Genomic DNA, 18,299 nt, shown 5'->3' with positions numbered 1-18,299 from the left:
TGTGTATTACTGTGCCACTGTCACGAGCTTGACTGGTTATTACCATCCGAAAGTGGAAACAGTCAAAGTAGTACACAGATGAAATAAGAAAGAACTGCTGTGCAGTAAATACCAAAATCCATTCATCCCTTTTCTGCAAACTGACGCCAAAGAAGCACACATGTGACAGGGTAGTTTATTAAAATGGTTTTCTCTACATTTTTCTTCTCTCATTTTAAGCTAACATCCATTTTCATCTTTGCTCAGATAGAGACTTGAGGCAGGCAAAGAGTGGACCAGGGAAAGGCTGGGTGCTTATCAGCTCATCTCCAGTTTGTAAAAAGCCTTTGAAGGGACATGGCTCCTTTGGAGTGGAGGGAGGGGAGAGGAAACCCTCAAGGTAAAGAAGGTAGAGCCCACCAGAGCCGAAGAAAGGCACCAAGCACCTATGACCAACAGGAATCTGAGTCCTGCTTGGTGACAAGATCTCAGAGGGGAGCAACACAGGCCAGCCAGACTTGAGGTCCAGAGACTTCCCAAGTTACCCATGACGCCCAGGCCACATGCATATTGTAAAAGCTGAGAGTTGGGGGAGGGGTGAGAGGGCGGTGGGCTCTGTCCTGAGTTGACACAGGTTGGTGCACCATATCTTCAGGGGCCTCTCAGGGCTCTGACCTGGGACCTTTTAGAGTCATGTGGAATGGAGATAGGACAGTGGGGAAGAGCAGGAAGGAAAGCCTGGGATCAATAAGATGGAAAGTCCCATCTGCCAACAACAGGAAGAGGAGCTGGTGTCTGCTGATTTAGAAAGAAAGAGTAATGTTCTGGACACCCAAACTTTGGACTGGTACTCAAAATGGTGACACTTCTTTTGGCTTTAAATGAATGTTTTTAATCTCCACATGGAGGCTTGGGCAGGGGAGATGTTTAAAAAGGGCAGCAAGCCCCTGTTGGACAGCTCAAGGAGTTGGGAGAGGATGAACCAGAGCTGGTGGCAGGCTCTGTGGCTGTACTAGGTTGGAAGCACATACTCCATTTCATCAAGGTTGATGTACAGGTAAGTCAGAAGGCAGCTCCAGATGGCAAGGGTGAAAAGGGTGCCCAGGCCTGGTGTGTAGGTTTCTTGCTAGGTAGAAGGAAGGTGGGAACCTGGGGCCAGGTAGAGGCTGCAGCTGCAGGCATACCCTCCCCACCAAGGGAGCTTGTGGGTAGCAGCCTTAGGCTTGGCTACCCAAATCCTCCTTCCTGGTGCTTCATCCTCTATGCCTGAGTGGTTATGGTAGGGGGAAGAATCCACTAACAGTCCCTAAGCCCTGCACAACCCTAGACGGGGCTTGCTGTGAAGGAAGTTGGAGCATGTTCCCTTTGGGATAATGACACCCAGCTGAGAGAAGGAGCTTCTTGTATGGATCTACCTACCCCTGATTGTAGTTGGTCTTTTGGGCACACAACAAACATTTCTCCTGCAGAGGATAGAAACGGCACAAGAAAGATCACTTTTCCCTGGTCCAAGATGGCCAGCCTGCTGGACACCTCGTCAGGTCTTGCTATAGGAAAGGACAGAATAATGCAGTGGAACTTGGGAGCAAGCATATCCGGGGTTGACCTACATGATCATGGCTTAAGAAACACCACAGCCTAGAAGGCAAGGCAGATAAAGGGGTTCTAGACTAAGGGAGGCATCCATGGGCTGGCAGTGTGGTAGGGCCAGTCCTTTACAGCAAGAACTCTGAAGAAGGGCTCTAGCACCAGTGCTGGGAGTGGGCAAGAATTCACTTACGCAGCAGCTCTGACAAGGATGAAGGGAATCCAGTGGGTCATTTGTTTTTTGTGGTGCTGTCTTATGACTAGTCAATGATGCTTCATCGAGCTCATCCATTTTCTCGAGCCTGAGCTGGGAGTCTGTGTCAGTCTTTCCCATCAGCCCAAGTTCCTGCTGCTCCTCTGGCTGTCTTTGGAGAGGACTGGCAGGTCAGGGAGGGACAGAGATTTGGGGAGACAGTGTCTATGGGTACACAGGTGACCATGGAAAACCTTGACTTCCAGCCTTTGCAGCAGTAGAGGCCAAGACAATATCCTCTGAGCCCCTAAGAGCACTGGGCCAAGGGAAAGGAGGAATCCTTAGGGATGAGGGTTACACTTACAGATTGCTGTTCTTCTGTATGTTTATTAAAACATCCATCTTCTCATCCATATCCTTCTGCATTTCCTTCAAGAGAGAACCCTAAAATCTTCATTCAGAAAAGAGTTGGAAATCCCTTTCTCCCACCTCTTGCTGCAAACTACCCTGCATCTTATCTGTCCAAGAATCTTCCCTAGACTTGGCTGAGGGGCCTGATGGGGCATGTCCCTGACCCCCCACAAACCTATTCCATGATGAGACTAGAGCACAAGCAGAGTCGTAACAGACTTGATGCTGGCCTCCAGGTGAGCCAGAGAGCAGGAGCAGTTTTACCTGACTTCAGATATAAAGCCCAGAGCTGCTCTTTATTGATGTCTGTGAAAAGATGGCATTAAGAAAGCACATCTTGGGAACTCAAAGACACTTTAACTTCAGTGTTTTGACCCTTGCCTCCTGTGTCTTTGCGTTTGTTCCTTTAAAAAAAAATTCTAGGGGCTAGAGAGATGACTCAACAGTTAAGAGCATTGGCTCTTGCAGAGGACCTGGGTTCAGTTCCCAGCACCCACATGGTGGCTAATAACCATCTGTAACTCCAGTTCCAGAGCATGTGATGCCTTCTTCTGACTTCTGAAGGCATTGCACAATATGGGTGCACTTACATACACACAGGCATAACACTCATACACATAAAAAAAATCTTACAGAAAGACCAAAAATAAAATAAAAATAAATTAAATAGTAGTTAAAGTAAAGGACAGAACTGATTTGGAATGACCACCATAAAATTAAATAAAAATAGTTTACTCTGATGAAAGTAATTTTAATTTAAAGATTTTGAACCATTTTAATCTGATGTGGAAAACTGATTTTTAAAAAGTCATACTGTTTAGCAAGGGGGTGGTAGATGATTCCAGAAAACAGCTACTTGAAAAACTTTTGTAAACATTAGTATAATGTGAATAGTGTTAACATATCCTTATGGTCAGAAATGCCCCTCAGTTTGAGCATGTCAGTCAAAGTGTCCTTTATTCTTACTAGTTTCACTAATCTGCTCTTTTCCCTTCCAAATCAGTGCCAACTTCCCTGTCATCTCCACTACCTCCATCTCCATCCAGATGAAAACTCTGAAGTCACCACGGATACTTGTTTCTCAAGGCTTTGTTTTCTGTTGTGTCTCACTGGGAACCACTGTCTCCTTCAGTTCCTCTCAAGTGTGGTCTCTCTCCTCCACCCCAGTCTAGCCGCCTATGGGAACAGTGTCCTTGCCTGGTGTTCTTGCTGCCACCCCCACATGCTCAGTCCCTCCTAGGTCACCTTGCCAGCAGCTGCTCCCAGTATGTTCTTCGATTAAGAATCTCCTGAGACCTCTCACTGCTTTCCCAACCAAGTCCCATTTTGTCAGATGTTTTTAAAAACCCTTCAGTGCCCATATCTTTGCTATGCAGTTCTGTTCCTCACAGGTTCCCCAGATGACCCCACTTAGTGGCTGGTCTCCCTACTGACCAATGAGGCAGAGCTGTTGGTCCTGCCTCTGCTGTGACCAAGCTGTTCCCTGCCTGAAATAGCCCCCTTTGTGCTTTTCTATATCCAGAGAGCCCACTAACAAAGTGCTCATGCTGATTGCACGTTAATATAGAAAGAACACATGCCCTTTGTGGAAAATGTAGATAAAACAGGAGAATTAAAAACAACAACAACACCCCCCCCAAAACAAACGAGTCTTCTCACCTCCAAATAACTACTATTTGCCTTTCTGGCACATTTCTTTCCTTTTTTTCTATGTATTTACTTAAATTTTTACTTAGGTGAGATCAGCCTGTTTATATTACTTGCATCTCATTATAGGGTGAATTATAACATTGTCTTTAATAGGTCCTAATAGTCATATATGAATAAACCATAATTTATTGGGCTACTCTTCTATTGTTGGATATTGTGATTGTTTCTGCTCAAAAATCTGAATAGTCTCATAGGTTAAATTCTGGCAAATTAAATCAATAATGCCTATTTTCTAATACTCTAGTTTTGTACAAATTTGCACTCCAAGCAGCAGTTTGTTATCATAAATCAAAACTTTGCTTATTTCACAGTGAAAATCATTATTTAAAGATTTACTTATTTTTCGAACTACGTGCATGAGGCATCAGATACCCTTGGAGGCAAAGTGGTAGTTGTGAGCTGCCCAACATGGGTGCTGGGAACTGAACTGGATGTCCTCCGAAGAAGCAGTATGCACTCTTAACCCCTGAGCCATCTTTGCAGCTGAATTATGTGCTATTTAGTTGCATGTATTTGATCTTTCAGGAGGTGAAGCTACTTTGACTTTATTGTGTCTTAGTTATGTTCTGCGTTATCCATGCTTATGCTCTTCTCACAGCTGTTATTTCCACAAATTATTTTTTATTTCTGTATATGATATTTTTCTGTCATAATTTTTTTTGAAACAGGGGCCCCTGCTGACCCAGAACTCACTATGTAGATCAGGCTGGACTTGATCTCACAGAGATCCACCTGCCTCTGCCTCCCAAGTGCTGGGATTAAAAGCATGTGCCACCACACCCAGCTTTCTTTCATAATTCCTTAAAAAAAAACTCCTTATATATAGTTAAAGATATCAATATTGTGTAATTTCTTTCATTATGTTTATATTTAGAGTATACACTTAAATACTAGTTATAACGTTTTCTTATTGTTTTTTATTTAAACTCACTTTATAGACTACGTCATAGAGGAATTGGTTTTCTCCTCATATAGTCAAATAATGTTCATAATATCATTCCTTAATTCTTTCCTTATCACTGACATTTAAAAACCATCTTTATCACAGGGCTGGAGACATAGCTCAGTGGTACAATGCTTGCCTAGTATGTGAAGTCCTGGATTCAATCCCCCAGCGCCATCCCCCCGAAAACAAGAATTCACCTTTGTCTTATTAAATCTTTACAGAAATGTGGTCCTCAACTATAAGTATACATTAGAATCACCTGGGGAAATTTAAAAGTCATTGACACCTGGACCTCACCCTTAAAGGTTCTGATTTAATTGCTATGAAGAGAGCCTGTGTTTAAGGGGGCAGGAGGGAGCAAGTCACTCCCTGGTGATTCTAATGTGCAGCCAAGATTGACAGATGTACTAGAGTGTTTAGGACCTGGTTTGTATCCAAGTACACACATCCGGATTGTTTGTGAAGCCAGGTATTTGAGGAGTACCTGTAATCCTAGCACTCAGGAGATGAAGGCAGGAGTAATCAAGAGTTGGAAGCCAGCCTGTGCTACATAGAGAGCCCCTGTCTCAAAATTATTTATTTATTTAGTTATTTTTAAGACAGGGTCTCACTATATAGATAAGGCTGGACTCAAAATCACATGACCCCCCTGCCTCTGTCTCCCGAGTGCTGAGCTTAAAGGCATGTGCCAGCACACCTGACCTAAAAAAAAAAAATTAAAAATCATTTGTACAGTTTTAAGCAACACCCTCCACCTTGAAAATGTTTTTATTCTGTTTGATTTTGGAAGGAGTCCGGGTGCATGGATATTTAATATAATTCTGAGGGGTTCTCAAGACCTGGCAAGATGTTATGGCATTACCTACCCCCATGCCTCCATCTGTCTGCTTATCACTAACCACCCTGATTTGATAACTATGGCTTTACGTGAGCTTAATTATTTGGTAAGCCTAGTAATCCTCAAAACTCTTGAAACATTTTAGTTATTGACTTTTGCCAGTTTATGCTTCCACATTAAAGGTTCTCAAACTTCTACCAGGGGGACTTGGGCAAAGTACAAGGGCCCCATCTCAACATAACCCCTAAAGTTGTGAGCTGTTGCTCTAAGGTCCAAACTATCCTCTAGTTTTGTTTTGTTTTGTTCTGTTTTGTTTTTGAGTTAAAAAGGAACCATATTAGGCCTTCAGTTAGTGTCTCTTAAGTTTCCAGTGTAATCATCAAGGGTCACTTTCTGAGAACGTCTCTCCAGCTCCCTCCCACACTTATTACCGGTGCCTCTAAACCCTAAGCTGGACAGCCTGAAGTTTAGCTTGTATTTCTGTTTAATGGGCTATAGGCACCTTGAGGACAGGAGCCTGACAACTCTTTCATAGTTTCCCATGTCACCCATGGACAGCATACAGTGAAAGCTTACCTTCATGACTTCTACAAATTCGTGAAGTTTATCAAAATCTTTGTCCATTATATCCTTTATCTAATGAGGAAGAAAAGCATGATTTCACAAGGCACAGAGAATATTAACTAAGCCAATCACAGAATCCATTAGGCATTTTAAATAAAGGGCAGCAGCCAGGCCTTGGGAATAGACCAAAATATCCTATAAGCCACTTTCTTCCCAATATATCTATGGAGGATCTAGGGTACACATACCCTCAAGTCACCCCACTACCACCAGCCTTGACACAGCTTACACATGGAGCTCAGACCACAGCTTGAATTACAGCTTCTGCTTGATTCCCCTGTTCCCTAGGTATGCTATAGGTGGCTATACCATAGAAACAAGATGGTTCTTGCTATGCAGCTTGCTCAGGGGAGATGCTTAAGGAGGATACAATGGTCTATCACTACCTCCGTTCCTAGTCAGGCCCCCTACTTTATTGCTGAGGTTCTATCACCTCAATATATTAGGGACTCTTTAGTCACTTGAAAAAATCAGTAAATGAATGTTCTTTGCTGCCCAGCATTTAAACACTATAGGGGACTAGGTATGAGATGTATTGATATGTCCATGAAATGGCTGATTTCCTTTACAGCTCAAAGTTAGGGGTTGCATTTTTCTTGAAGCTTTTCTTCCATGTTACTAAAGCCTTATCCTGTTACCTGTTTTATCTCCTCCATTTTTTCCTTAAGCTCTTCCCTCACCCCTCGTAGTTCATTCTGAGGAAATAAATGAGGGAGACACCTAGTGAGGAAATATATCAACAGGAAGAAAGGAAAGATCCTGGGGGCATTGCCAAACAGAGGAAAAGAAGGAAAGGCTATGGTTAGACAATGAGATTGGGGGACCTGTGGATGGGACACACTGAAAAGACACCATCTCTGGAGGATTTTCCCCAAATGCCAAGCCTGAATCTAGAAATGGCAGACAAACTGAATTAAGGGACTCTCAGTAAAATAAGTGACCTGTAATCTAGAAAGACAAAAGTTGAAAAACCTATCCACATTCAAGAGACCTGGTAGAGAGCCAGGTGTGGTGGCATACACCTTTAATCTCAGCATTCAAGAGGCAGAGGCAGGCAGATCTCTGTAAGATAGAGACAAGCCTGGTCTACACAGCAAGTTCCAGACAAACATTGGGTATCTTATAAGCACCTATAACTCCAACTCCACAGGATCTGATGCCGTTTTGGCCTCCATGGGCACCCACATACATGTGGTACACACATACACACACACATGAGGGGGGGAGAGAGGGAGAGAAAGAGAGAGAGAGGGAGGGAAGGAGAAGGGGAGAGAGGGAGAGAGAGAGAGAGGGGGAGAGAGAGAGAGAGAGAGAGAGAGAGAGAGAGAGAGAGAGAGAGGAACTAGAGGCAATACTTGGCTAGGGATTAGATCCTGGGCCAGAAAAGATTTCGTTGTTAAAAACACCAATGATATAGTTGGTTAAATTAGAATAAGGGCTTTGTTAATATCTTAATTTTGATAATTACATAGAAAGAAAGACACTACAGATTTTGAGAATCTTATTCTCATTTTTCAGAAAATGTATAGAGTCATTCTTGGTATCCATGGAGGATTGGTTCCAGGACCTTCCATGATAAAAGATCAGGGGGAGAGCCCAGGAAGGATGCAGTCACAATGCCCACCCAGGGTTCAGAAAAAGATGGCTCAGAAAAGGAAAGACTAGGAAGTCATTGTGGTGATTTGAATAAGTGTCCCTCATAGACTCCAAATATTTGGATACTTGGTCCTGGGTTTGTGGCAATGTTTGGGAGGGGCATGGAACCTTTAGGAGGTGTGGTCATGCTAAAGGAAGCATGTCACTGGGGATGGACTTGGAGCGTTCTTAGGTCTTGCTGGATTTCCAGTTTCTGCTTCCTGTGCCTGCTTGAAGATGTGATTGTGGGCTTTCTGCTCTCTGTCATCATGCTTCCCCCACCATTATGGACTCTCCCCACTGGAACCAAAAGTCAAATAAGTTCTTCCTACTATAGGTTGCCTTGGTCATGGTGTTTTATCACAGCAACAGAAAAGCAACTAATACAGTCACCACAGTGGTTCCTTAGTGTCTGAGGGGGTTTGGTACCAGGAGCCCCATAGACACCCGAATCTGCCAGTGTTGATATTACCCAAATCTAATGTGGTGGTATTTCCATATCACCTGTGCACATCCTTCATGCACTTTAAATAATCTCTGGACTACTTATAATATATAATACTATGTAAATGCTATGCAAATGATGGTTATAATGTCTTGTTTAGGAAATGACAGAAAAATGCAATACTCAGTACAATATTTTACCAAGTATTTTCAATGCAATATCAGTTGATTAAAGATGTGGAACTCATTGATAGGAAGGACTCTGCATAAATATGTGTTGTGTAAAGAGACAGAAGCAGAGAAAAAAGCAACCATGATAAAATACCAGCATTTAGGGAATCTATGTGACCTGTATGTTACAATTCATTAAACCATGCTTTGCAACTTTTATGTAAATCAAATTGTTTCAAAATAAAAAGTTATAGCTGGGCGTGGTGGCACACGCCTGTAGTCCCAGCACTTGGGAGGCAGAGGCATGTGGATCTCTGTGAGTTCAAGGCCAGCCTGGTGTACATAGTGAATTCCAGGACCGCTGGGGCTACAGGGAGACCCTGCTTCAAAAAAACAAAAAACAAAACAAAACAAAACAAATCAAAAAAAAAAAAAAAAAGAAAGAAAAGGTTAAAAAAGCAAGACTAGGAGTGCATGAGGTCACAGGGCTACAGGTTCCAGCAGGTATGTCCGCGCAGGTAGCTGGTTGGCCAACCTTCACCATGCTGATCTGTCCCCAGGCCACCTGGACTCAAACACTGACCTGTAGCTCCTGCGTCATCCCTTTTTTGGTGAATAGCCCTTCGTGTTTAACTGCTTTGTAATTGCGTGTCTGTGGATTGAAACAGAAACACAGCCATACTGGAAATTTCAGGTGTGGGTGGGATCTCAGAGGCTAGAAAGAACACCCTGAGTTTCTGTCCCTCCCTGGGAACAGGGCACAGAGAACTGTTGGTGGCCCTGCCTGTACAGAAGTCCCCTCATCCTTTTCCTCCCTCTCTGGCTTCATTGGTTTCCACTCCTCTCCTGGCTCAATGAACCTCGACCCTTCCTGCCCTTTGCACAGCAAGTTTATTCCCACCTCAGATCCCTGGATTTGCTGCTTCCTCCCTCCCTCTAGAAAAAGCTTCCTTAGCTTTGCCTTCCCAGCATCCTGTCCTTGGGTTCTTACTCCACAGGAGGCCTTTCCCAGCCACCCCATCTAAAGCAGCCACCCAGGCCTGTCTCCGCTCTCCATTCTCTGTGAAGCAGGCAACGTTGATGACATTTTCCGTGTTGTTTATGCATCTAATTGGTTACCAGTGTGAAGTCTATGATAGCAAGGGACTTGTCTCTCTCAAGTCCCCAGCTCCTGGGACAGATCTTAGCCACCAAGAACAGAAATGACCTGACTCCAAGTCACCTCCCCATGAATCTCAGGCCTGTCTGCTGGCATAGTCTCAAAACAATGTCTTACTTGGGTTGACTCTGGCTTTGGTTCTAGGCAGACTTCCTTGTAGCTCTTGTTCTGCAGAAAGGAAAGGCCAAGGTGTAGTGTGCCAGGCATAGGGTTGGGAAAGATAATATTGAACCCTTACAAGAGGATCCCATCAGCACCCTGCCTGTCAACTGCTTTTGTGTACAGGCTTGCAGAGCCCCACCACAGCATCTGCTGTTGATAATTGTGTCCTGCTCACGTTAGCTATTCAGAGAGTCCCTGTGGACAAGTCTGGGGAATCTCAGAAGGGTTATATCTAGAGTGTGGGCCTTAGAGAGTGACCCAGGCTGTCTAATCTCAGCTGTCCTCTCTTTTACCTATACCAACCTAGGTACAGTCCTGGAACCCCTATTTCCTCATCTATAAAATAGGCTTAATAATCTATTAAGGTTATTTTGAGCCTTCGAATTGCCAGTTAGGTATGGCCATGGTTCGGGCTTGGTCTGGGTCTTGTACACTGAGTGTTCATGGAAAATAGTGGGTATTACAGGGAGGGAGGCAGCAGAGCTCTCTCCTCACCCAGGGCCAGGTACCAATTCCACACCTGTTCCAGGCTGAGAGGCTTTATGCTGAGAATAGAGAAAGAAAAATGGAAAGTTCGCAGAAGCAGTCTCAGTGTCCTCCCTGCCTGGTCTCCATCTGGCAGGAGCCCACAGAGGCCCCATGGCACCCAACAACAGTTTTCCTTTACCGGGTTTGTTTTCTTCGGTTCTGCCCTCTTGGCCAACATGATGGAAGAGGCCAGCATATTCTCCAACTTCCCAGTCTCCCACAATAGCCCCCTGGGGATCAAACCACCATCTCTTGCAACTTACAGGCCTAGTCAGTGGTAGGGTGACCACCTCTTTGTGTGCAGAACAGCTGAGGTCACAATGACAGGTGGCCTGGAATGTCACTGCCACTTTGGGCCTGCCTGCCTTGGCCCATGAGATGAAGGGCTCTTACCAGGTTCCAAAGTCACAAGGCCTTGCTCTGGTTGCCCGACTGTGCCTGCCCTGTGGAAGTGATGGCCCCTTCCATAGCCGGCCTCACCTGCCCGCTCAGTTAGGGGAAGCTGTCAAAGACAGCTGGCTTCTCCTTGGCCCTCACTCTTTACTTCTGCTATGCTCTACCCCCTACTATATCTACCTTCACCCCAATTCTCTTGGCTCTTCTTTCACCCTGGAAGAGGGTTGGAGCAAGAAACAATACCTGATTGGTACTTAAGGCAAGAAGACTTTGTGTATGTGTGGGGTGTGCACTGAAGAAAAGATCATTCTGAGGGTAACTCTGATTTGTAATTAACATAGTGTCAGAGACACACAGCATCACATGGGACCTAACACCTCCTGGAGTCCAGGTGAGGCACCTTTCCTTTTCTCCTCTCTAGGGATTCCATTTCCTTCTTCCCTTTTGTTTCCAGAACTACTAGCTGGCACAGAAAGAGCCACCTTGGGCATTCTGAGGGCAGGTGGCCAAAGGAGCACAGAAACTGACCCAGAATGTATATAAATTATGTGCCATACCAGGTAGCATTCATCTTGTCTCATACCTTCCCATTTCACACAGCTGCTGCCATAATAAAGTAACACTATCTCACACACCTTCTCCTTTCACACAACTGCCAGGCCTATCCTTCCCAGGGCTGGGATGCTGGAGCTTCCTCCAGAGATACCTGCAGCCATTTGTGTTATGTTTTCTACATGGTGATTTTTCCAACCTCCTCCCTGGTGAAAACCATAGCTCTCACACCATCCCAACTGAACAATGTGCTTCATGCTATGCTGGTCCACTGGCAAGAAGAGGGGCTATGTATGGCCATGAGCTTCCCAAGCCTCAGTTCCCCACAGAGAAACAAAGGATTGGAGCCATAAGATTCCTTTGGCCTTGTCACCTAGTCCTCCATGGATCACTGGTCCCATTAGGAGGGCCCTTTCTCCACAGGTTCTTAAAAGCCCTTGGTGTGGAGTGGGGAGCTGGGGTTAAAATGGCCGATTCCATCTGAGTAGTTACCAGTCCTGTGACAGTGGGCATCTTCTCTTTCCTCTTTCTTTGACTTGAGAGCCTTAGGAATTGCAGCACTGTTCCCTTTGCACAGCTAGGCAGTGGTTACTTGAGCTGCCTTCTAGCCAAACACATACATGAGCCCTCAGGCCTATGTATCAGGAAAGTGGATCTAAAAGAAGGTCTCAGTGAAAGTGCTTTATAAAGTAAAAATAATCCAAATTTATTCATACATGCATACATACATATACACGTGTATACATACATATGTACATATATACATACATACATGTAATAGTATCATTTGGACAGAGATTTAACTCCAGACTCACGGCCCTGAACCCCTGAACTTGTGCCTTCTCACAGTGCTCCCAAATAGTTGCTCATGTGTCTTTGAAGAGCTGAAGGCTGAAGAAATCTAGTAAATCTAAATAATTGGGTAATTTGAGTCTCCTCTCTTTTTTTTTTTTTTTTTTTGGTCTTTTTGAGACAAGGTCTCCTGTAGCCCCAGCTGGCCTGGAACTCACTATGTAGACCAGGCTGGCCTTGAACTCACAGAGCTTGGCCTGCCTCTGCCTTCTGAGTGCTGGCATTAAAGACATGTGCCACCACGCCTGGCTGTTTTTATTTATTGAGACAGAGTCTCATTTTGTAGCCCAGGAGGTTGGCCTGGAACTCACTACATAGCTAGGGCTGGCCTTGAACTCATGGCAAGTGCCTTGCATTAGTCTCCCAAGTTCTGGAATTACAGGACTGAATCACCGTGCCCAGACACAATCTTCCTTAAAAATTTACAAGCCCCTGAGGATGAAGTTGAAGCACCATTGCAGTACCGATACCATTCTGTATAACTTTGTACTTACCCAAAGAACACCAGATGCGCTGCCCAGCCCTCCTTCACAGCACAAGTATCTGTTCCAGGGAAGGATCGTAACGCCTTCTGATGTTCCATCAGGGTCGTGGGAAAGAGCAGGGTTCAGAACAGAGGAAGAGGCAGCAGCAGTTATCTGTTCTCAAGTTGGTATCATTTGATTTCTTTTTCTTTACAAAGGTCCCAGGCTGCTTTAGTTTACATGAAGGTAATGTTGTAGAAAGGCTGGATGGGAAAATTAAAGAAGGGCCACAGAACTCTGAATTTGGCTTTATGATTCCAGTGGTATAAATTCCAGTGTCTGGCTCACAGTGAAGCTTGGTCTCAGCCACTACCTACACAGAGCCCCAGGGAAAAGAGAATGCTGCTATGTGCTCAGGGTCTGTTGACCACCCATGTTCTAAAGTCTGTTGGCAAGGGTGGAATGTTTCATAAAAGAGCCCAGAATCTAGACTGAGTTGAGTAGTCAACATTGAGTTGACATGGCTCCCACCCATGAAATTCCTGATGCCCATTTGATGGGATTACATTTGATGATTCCTGTGTTGTCCTGCTTTGATTGACTTACAGACATCTTACAAAGCTTTATTCTATGCAGGGTGCAGATATCGTTTACCACTGACACTTTGATTACTATGCCACTTCTGATCATTTCTATAAATATCAGACCAGCTACAATCATAATCAATTTTCATCGTTTCTGTGGGAAAAAGTGTATCCAGTGATGTTATATGAAGTCTTTGTATCTCTGTTTTAGGAATAAGCATGGTTTGCATGGACCACTGTAAATTTCGAGCTATTTCAGTACACCTGAGGAGGAGTGAAGATCACAGCAAAGTCATCATGTGGGGATTTCTGGTTTTTCTACTTTGTATATTCACCAGGACAAGGTCTCCCTGGACCCAAGGGAACCGTTACTGTTCCACAACCAACCTTAATGGAGCGGCAGCCTGCCATGTAAGATAACACACCAGCAGCCAGATCTCTCCCTGCCAAGTGTGGCTTCTGGGGTCTCCTGACTTAATTTTCCCTCTTTGGATGAGAGTCAAGTGGAGTAGGGCGGTTACTTCTGTTTTGCCTCTTTTAGCTGGAAGGCTCACCATTGCTGTCTCTGTCCCTTAGTCTCCTCTTACCTTTAAACTCCCACTTGTCACTGAAATGACAAAACTGAGTGACACCACAGTATCTTTGCACTGAATTTGTTGGGGGACTGTACATCACATGACGTTCATGGAGGATCCTAGCTGGGAGGATTCTACGGGTTTGTCCTGAGGCTAACCCTCGTCACCCTTCCTGCAGCTGGAACCCAACTGAAAGGCACAACTAACTGCAAAGGAAGGTGGGGAATGTGGCCAAACCTCTCCTAAGAATAATGGGGCGTTGTGGCTCATGCTTGTAATTTGAACAGTTGGTGGGTTGAGGCAAAGACTGCCATGAGTTCAAGGTCATTGTACTGTGTGGCCACAACCTCTGAATAGGAACATTGCCTCTTGGCTCAAGTGAAGAATAGGAGATAGTTAATTCTAAATTAGGGAGGTAGTCAGGGAAGGAGGCCCAGGCAAGATTCAGCTGAGTTGTAGTTGCTTTCACTTTCATCCAAGATGGCCCACTTCCTGGTTCTTGTCCAAAGTTGGTCCTTTAGGTGGTGTTTGTTTTTCCTGCTAGCAGGCTTTCTTTGGCAGGAATTTCAAACTTCCTGCCCTTGCTTTACCCAATCAGGTTTCTGCTTTCAAATGAGTGAACCAACAACATACATTCTTCTCTCTCCAATCCAAAGGGGGAAAGAGGAGCCCAACCCTGTCCTACCTCCTACCCTATAGAATATAAAAGCCCAGACTTGTCAAGGGGGTAGACAGTGCTCCAGCTCTGGACCTGCTCCTTTTTGGGGGAGTCTGGCTCTTTGTGGTGATGTGTGGAGTGTTACTTACACTTTAAAAAACCTTGGCTGTGTGCTGTGACTGCAAATGTCTCCTCTTGTAATTCTTTACCTGGACAAGAAATGGACCCAAGAAAAGACCCCAAGGTGGCATCAAGAGGGGCTTATAAGACTAAGAAGCTAATGAAACTTAGCAGGCTCAGGAAACTCAGAAATTTACAAGACTTCAAGTCCTTTCCCAAAGATTATATCAATAGTTCTGGGGGGCAGGGGAGATTCTGGTAGAGCTGCCTGCTAGTTGAGTGAGAATCTCCACGGATACAGTTTTGGGTTGTCACTCACGTTGAGGTGGATTTTTCAGTATGCAGTTGCCTTTGAGTCACCCATGTGCCTGTAAGTACTCCAATAAACTCACTGGTTTACCAAGACGTACTTGGGTAGAATTGTTTTTGGTCTATCATTGGTGTCTTGTCTGGGGTGAAAAGATTCTCATTTCCTCAGGATAAATCACGCAACACAACTGGACCTGATCAGGCACTGAGAGAACCAAAGACAAGTCTGGGAGGAGTGTTTACATGGGCACGGCTATGGGTTGACAAAGCATACAACTGAGGCTGATCCATTGGAAGGTGGATGTGACTATCTTCCCCCATGTGATATGGGATGGTGTGCCTCTTTGTGGTAGCGGCAGTCACATACCCCTTTGCTGTCAGGTGATAAGACATGCAACCAAGACTTAGCCATCTGAGAGTAGAGAGCCCTTGGGGAGAGTCACAGAGTGGCCATCATCCACTACATAAGGTGGAATGCTTCTTTAAAGAATGGGGTGTGCCATGTGAGTACAGAGATTACCCCAAAGTATCTGATGGATTAAAAGATACATTTCAATCCATATGTGATGAGATTGTAAGCAGGCTATGGTGGCAGCTGCATGGTCTCTGCTGTGGGTGATAATACGTGCAAGTAAGGCTCAGCAGTCTTCCCAGAAAAGAACCTACTATACAAAGGAGGAATTAGAATGAGAAAAAGGGAGCAACAGAGCTGGAACTGATCCGGAAGCCACCTCCCCTGAAGGCTCGCTCTTTGGAGAACACCATACAAGCTGCTAAGGGAGAACATCAATTGATGTCTAACCCCAGCTTTAAAGCCTAATAACCACAACAATGACCAGCACAGCAAACTATATTGGGGCAGCAGTGGCACTTTTATCTTAGGGATAATCAACAGCTACATAATTGGACTTAAAGCCCACTCAATGGGAGGGAACTCATGTGGTACTGTAAACACAGCCAAATACACATGGCTGCAGCGATCACAGATCTTAGAGAAAACACCAAGGTTGTCACATCCCTAGACAAAAGTAATTGCTTACTATGTGCTAAATATGGATCCTTGTATTTACAGACAAGTATGCAAGTCATTACTCATCAAAGAAGCTTCTTTTGCAATAGATGGAAACTATTACAGAGTTCCACAACTGGTCACACACAGAGATAGCCTGTGAAACGGCCAACCCCAAGTGACTCACCTACAATGGAACCTCTATACCTAAGACTCACACTCTAAATTTACAGACAAGTATCCCAGTCACCACCCAACAAAGAAGCTCCTTTTTTAACAGAGATTCATACAGAGTTCCACAGCTAGACACACACAGAGATTGTCCGTGAATTGCCCAAGCCTTAGTGGCACATCTAGGATGCAGCCTCTACACCTAAGACTCATGGAACATAGAACAAGGATGAAGAGAACACTATGCATCTCTCAGTTCTTGTCAGCGAAGCTCCGTCATGCAACAGAGGGTCCAGAACACAAAGGTCACAAATGGCTAAATATATATAATAAGAATCTACAGAGTTTGGGTCCTTGGACAAGACTCTTATATTAAAATCCACCCACGCATGGGTGTCAGCATGTACAAGTCCCATGCAAACTCAAGCAGACAAAAACCCAGCACAGAACTGTGGAAATAGACAGCAAGCCCCAATCTTAGTCGAAGACTCATTGGCAGCTGATTACTGCTGGGTGAGGCAGAGCTGATCTTCTTCAAGGGAGTGACTCTAGATAGGCTGACTAGACTCCAGTGGATGAACTTGTACTGAGGGATGTCAAGGGATACTAACTTGACTTGATAGGTTTTAACATAAATGAAAGACTGCATGAAATCCAGTGGGGGGCACTATGGGAAGGTTCTGATGGGGAAGGGTATAACGGTGATTAAGATGTTTTGTATTAAATACAAAAAATTCAATAAAAACATATACAAAAAAAAAGGAGAAAAAGGCACACAGATACTATCCTCCACATTAGTCTCTGTTTGGCAGGACAAGTGGGGGAAAAGGGAAGATGAGATAGGGGTGTCAGCTTCCCGTTTCTTCTAGCTGGTGGGTGCAAGGGAAAGGGAGTTCACTTCAGATCTGTGGTAAAGAGCACTTAAGTGGGGGAAAAGGGAAGATGAGATAGGGGTGTCAGCTTCCCGTTTCTTCTAGCTGGCGGGTGCAAGGGAAAGGGAGTTCACTTCAGATCTGTGGTAAAGAGCACTGTCTAGAAATACTGGCCACTGGCTGGGTTATCCTCTGCTCTAGAACATTCTGCCTCTAAGCTCATTAACACCTCAATGATGAGTGGATATGAAGTAGTCCAGGAGTGAGTAGAGAGGCCAGGTCCTAGTTCTTGCAAGATGCTGTCTAGTTTTCTAGAGCTTTAATTCAACAAGTTCCAAATTTACTTCACATTTAATACCGCAATATGTTGCTGCTCTGATGTAGTTCAGACATAATAAAGCCAAAAACCATGCATCTAAATCCACTCTGATATTCTGGAAGTGAGCTTGACATTTTTTATTTATTTTTATTTTATGTATATGAGTGTATTGCATGCAACTATGTAAGTGCGCCCATGTTGTGCAATGCCCACAGAGGTCAGAAGAGGGCATCGGATCCCCTGGAACTGGAGTTATAGACAGTTGTTAGCCACCATGTGGGTTCTGGGATTTGAACCCAGATCCTCTGCAAGAGCAGTAAGTGCTCTTAACCACTGAACCATCTCTCCAGCTGGCATTTGTTTAGCTCCCAGTCTCATCATGAGGAAGCTGCTTCAATGCTGGGGTGAGTAGAGGGCAGGCATCAGCTCTCAGCAGCAGCTGCTTCTGAATCAGTGACTCTCCAATGTGTTTCTGAACATCATTCCTGGAAGCCCAGCTTTCTCCAGCCCTCTCAAACAATCAAACCAGCTGAGTGTGGGTACTTACCCATGCCTGCTAACTGTAGATCTTTGCTAAATCCTATGTGTTCAGGACCCACAAGGACACTTCCTATGGGAGTACTGTAGACTTCTATTTGGTGGCTGTTTTAGTTTCATTTTTGTTGCTGTGATTAAAAAAAAAAAATCCTGACCAAAAGCAACACAGGGGAGAAAAAGGGTTTATTTGGCTTACAATTCCAAGTCATGGTACATAATCGAAGGAAGCCAGGGCAGGAATTCAAGGTAAGAAATTGAAGGCAGGCCTCCATGCTATTCCACACAACATTACATGGACCAAGAAAACACACTTTGCAACCAAAGAAGTGTGGCAGGAATCATGGAGGATGCTGTTTGCTGTCTGGCAGCAAGCTTATGCTCAGATAGCTTTCTTGTATAGTTCAGGACTATTTGCCCAGGGAATGGTGCTGCCCATAGCAGGCTAGGCCTTTCTCCATCAATTAACCATCAAGATCACCCACAAAGACATACAC

The 18,299-nt window shown here is 44.6% G+C and overlaps 1 protein-coding gene across 1 annotated transcript; it reads right to left on the bottom strand.

Moving 5' to 3' along the window:
- Window positions 1-1,041: 1,041 nt before the first annotated feature.
- Tex35 (testis expressed 35) lies at window positions 1,042-10,565 on the bottom strand. Its single transcript, XM_008826147.1, has 9 exons — window positions 10,527-10,565; window positions 9,815-9,865; window positions 9,122-9,190; window positions 6,927-6,983; window positions 6,241-6,300; window positions 2,124-2,188; window positions 1,760-1,943; window positions 1,399-1,442; window positions 1,042-1,105 (listed from the first exon to the last, which is right to left on the bottom strand). The coding sequence occupies exons 1-9, from the start codon at window positions 10,563-10,565 to the stop codon at window positions 1,042-1,044; spliced, it is 633 nt and encodes a 210-aa protein (XP_008824369.1).
- Between the last annotated feature and the right edge of the window lie 7,734 nt (window positions 10,566-18,299).

The sequence above is a fragment of the Nannospalax galili genome, unplaced genomic scaffold, assembly GCF_000622305.1.
Source record: "Nannospalax galili isolate Female #2095 unplaced genomic scaffold, S.galili_v1.0 scaffold429, whole genome shotgun sequence".
Taxonomy (NCBI): domain Eukaryota; kingdom Metazoa; phylum Chordata; class Mammalia; order Rodentia; family Spalacidae; genus Nannospalax; species Nannospalax galili.
The sequence above is the reverse complement of the archived record's forward strand: the minus strand, read 5'-3'. Positions and strand labels throughout refer to the sequence as shown.

Excerpts from the sequence above, each read along its gene's own strand:
- Tex35 (XM_008826147.1), bottom strand. The coding sequence starts at position 10,565 with ATGTTGGCCAAGAGGGCAGAACCGAAGAAAACAAACCCG. Across the intron at positions 6,301-6,926 it reads AAATGGAGGAGATAAAACAG|ATAAAGGATATAATGGACAA; the intron begins GTAACAGGATAA and ends CTTCCTCATTAG. Across the intron at positions 1,944-2,123 it reads ATACAGAAGAACAGCAATCT|TCCTCTCCAAAGACAGCCAG; the intron begins GTAAGTGTAACC and ends CTGACCTGCCAG.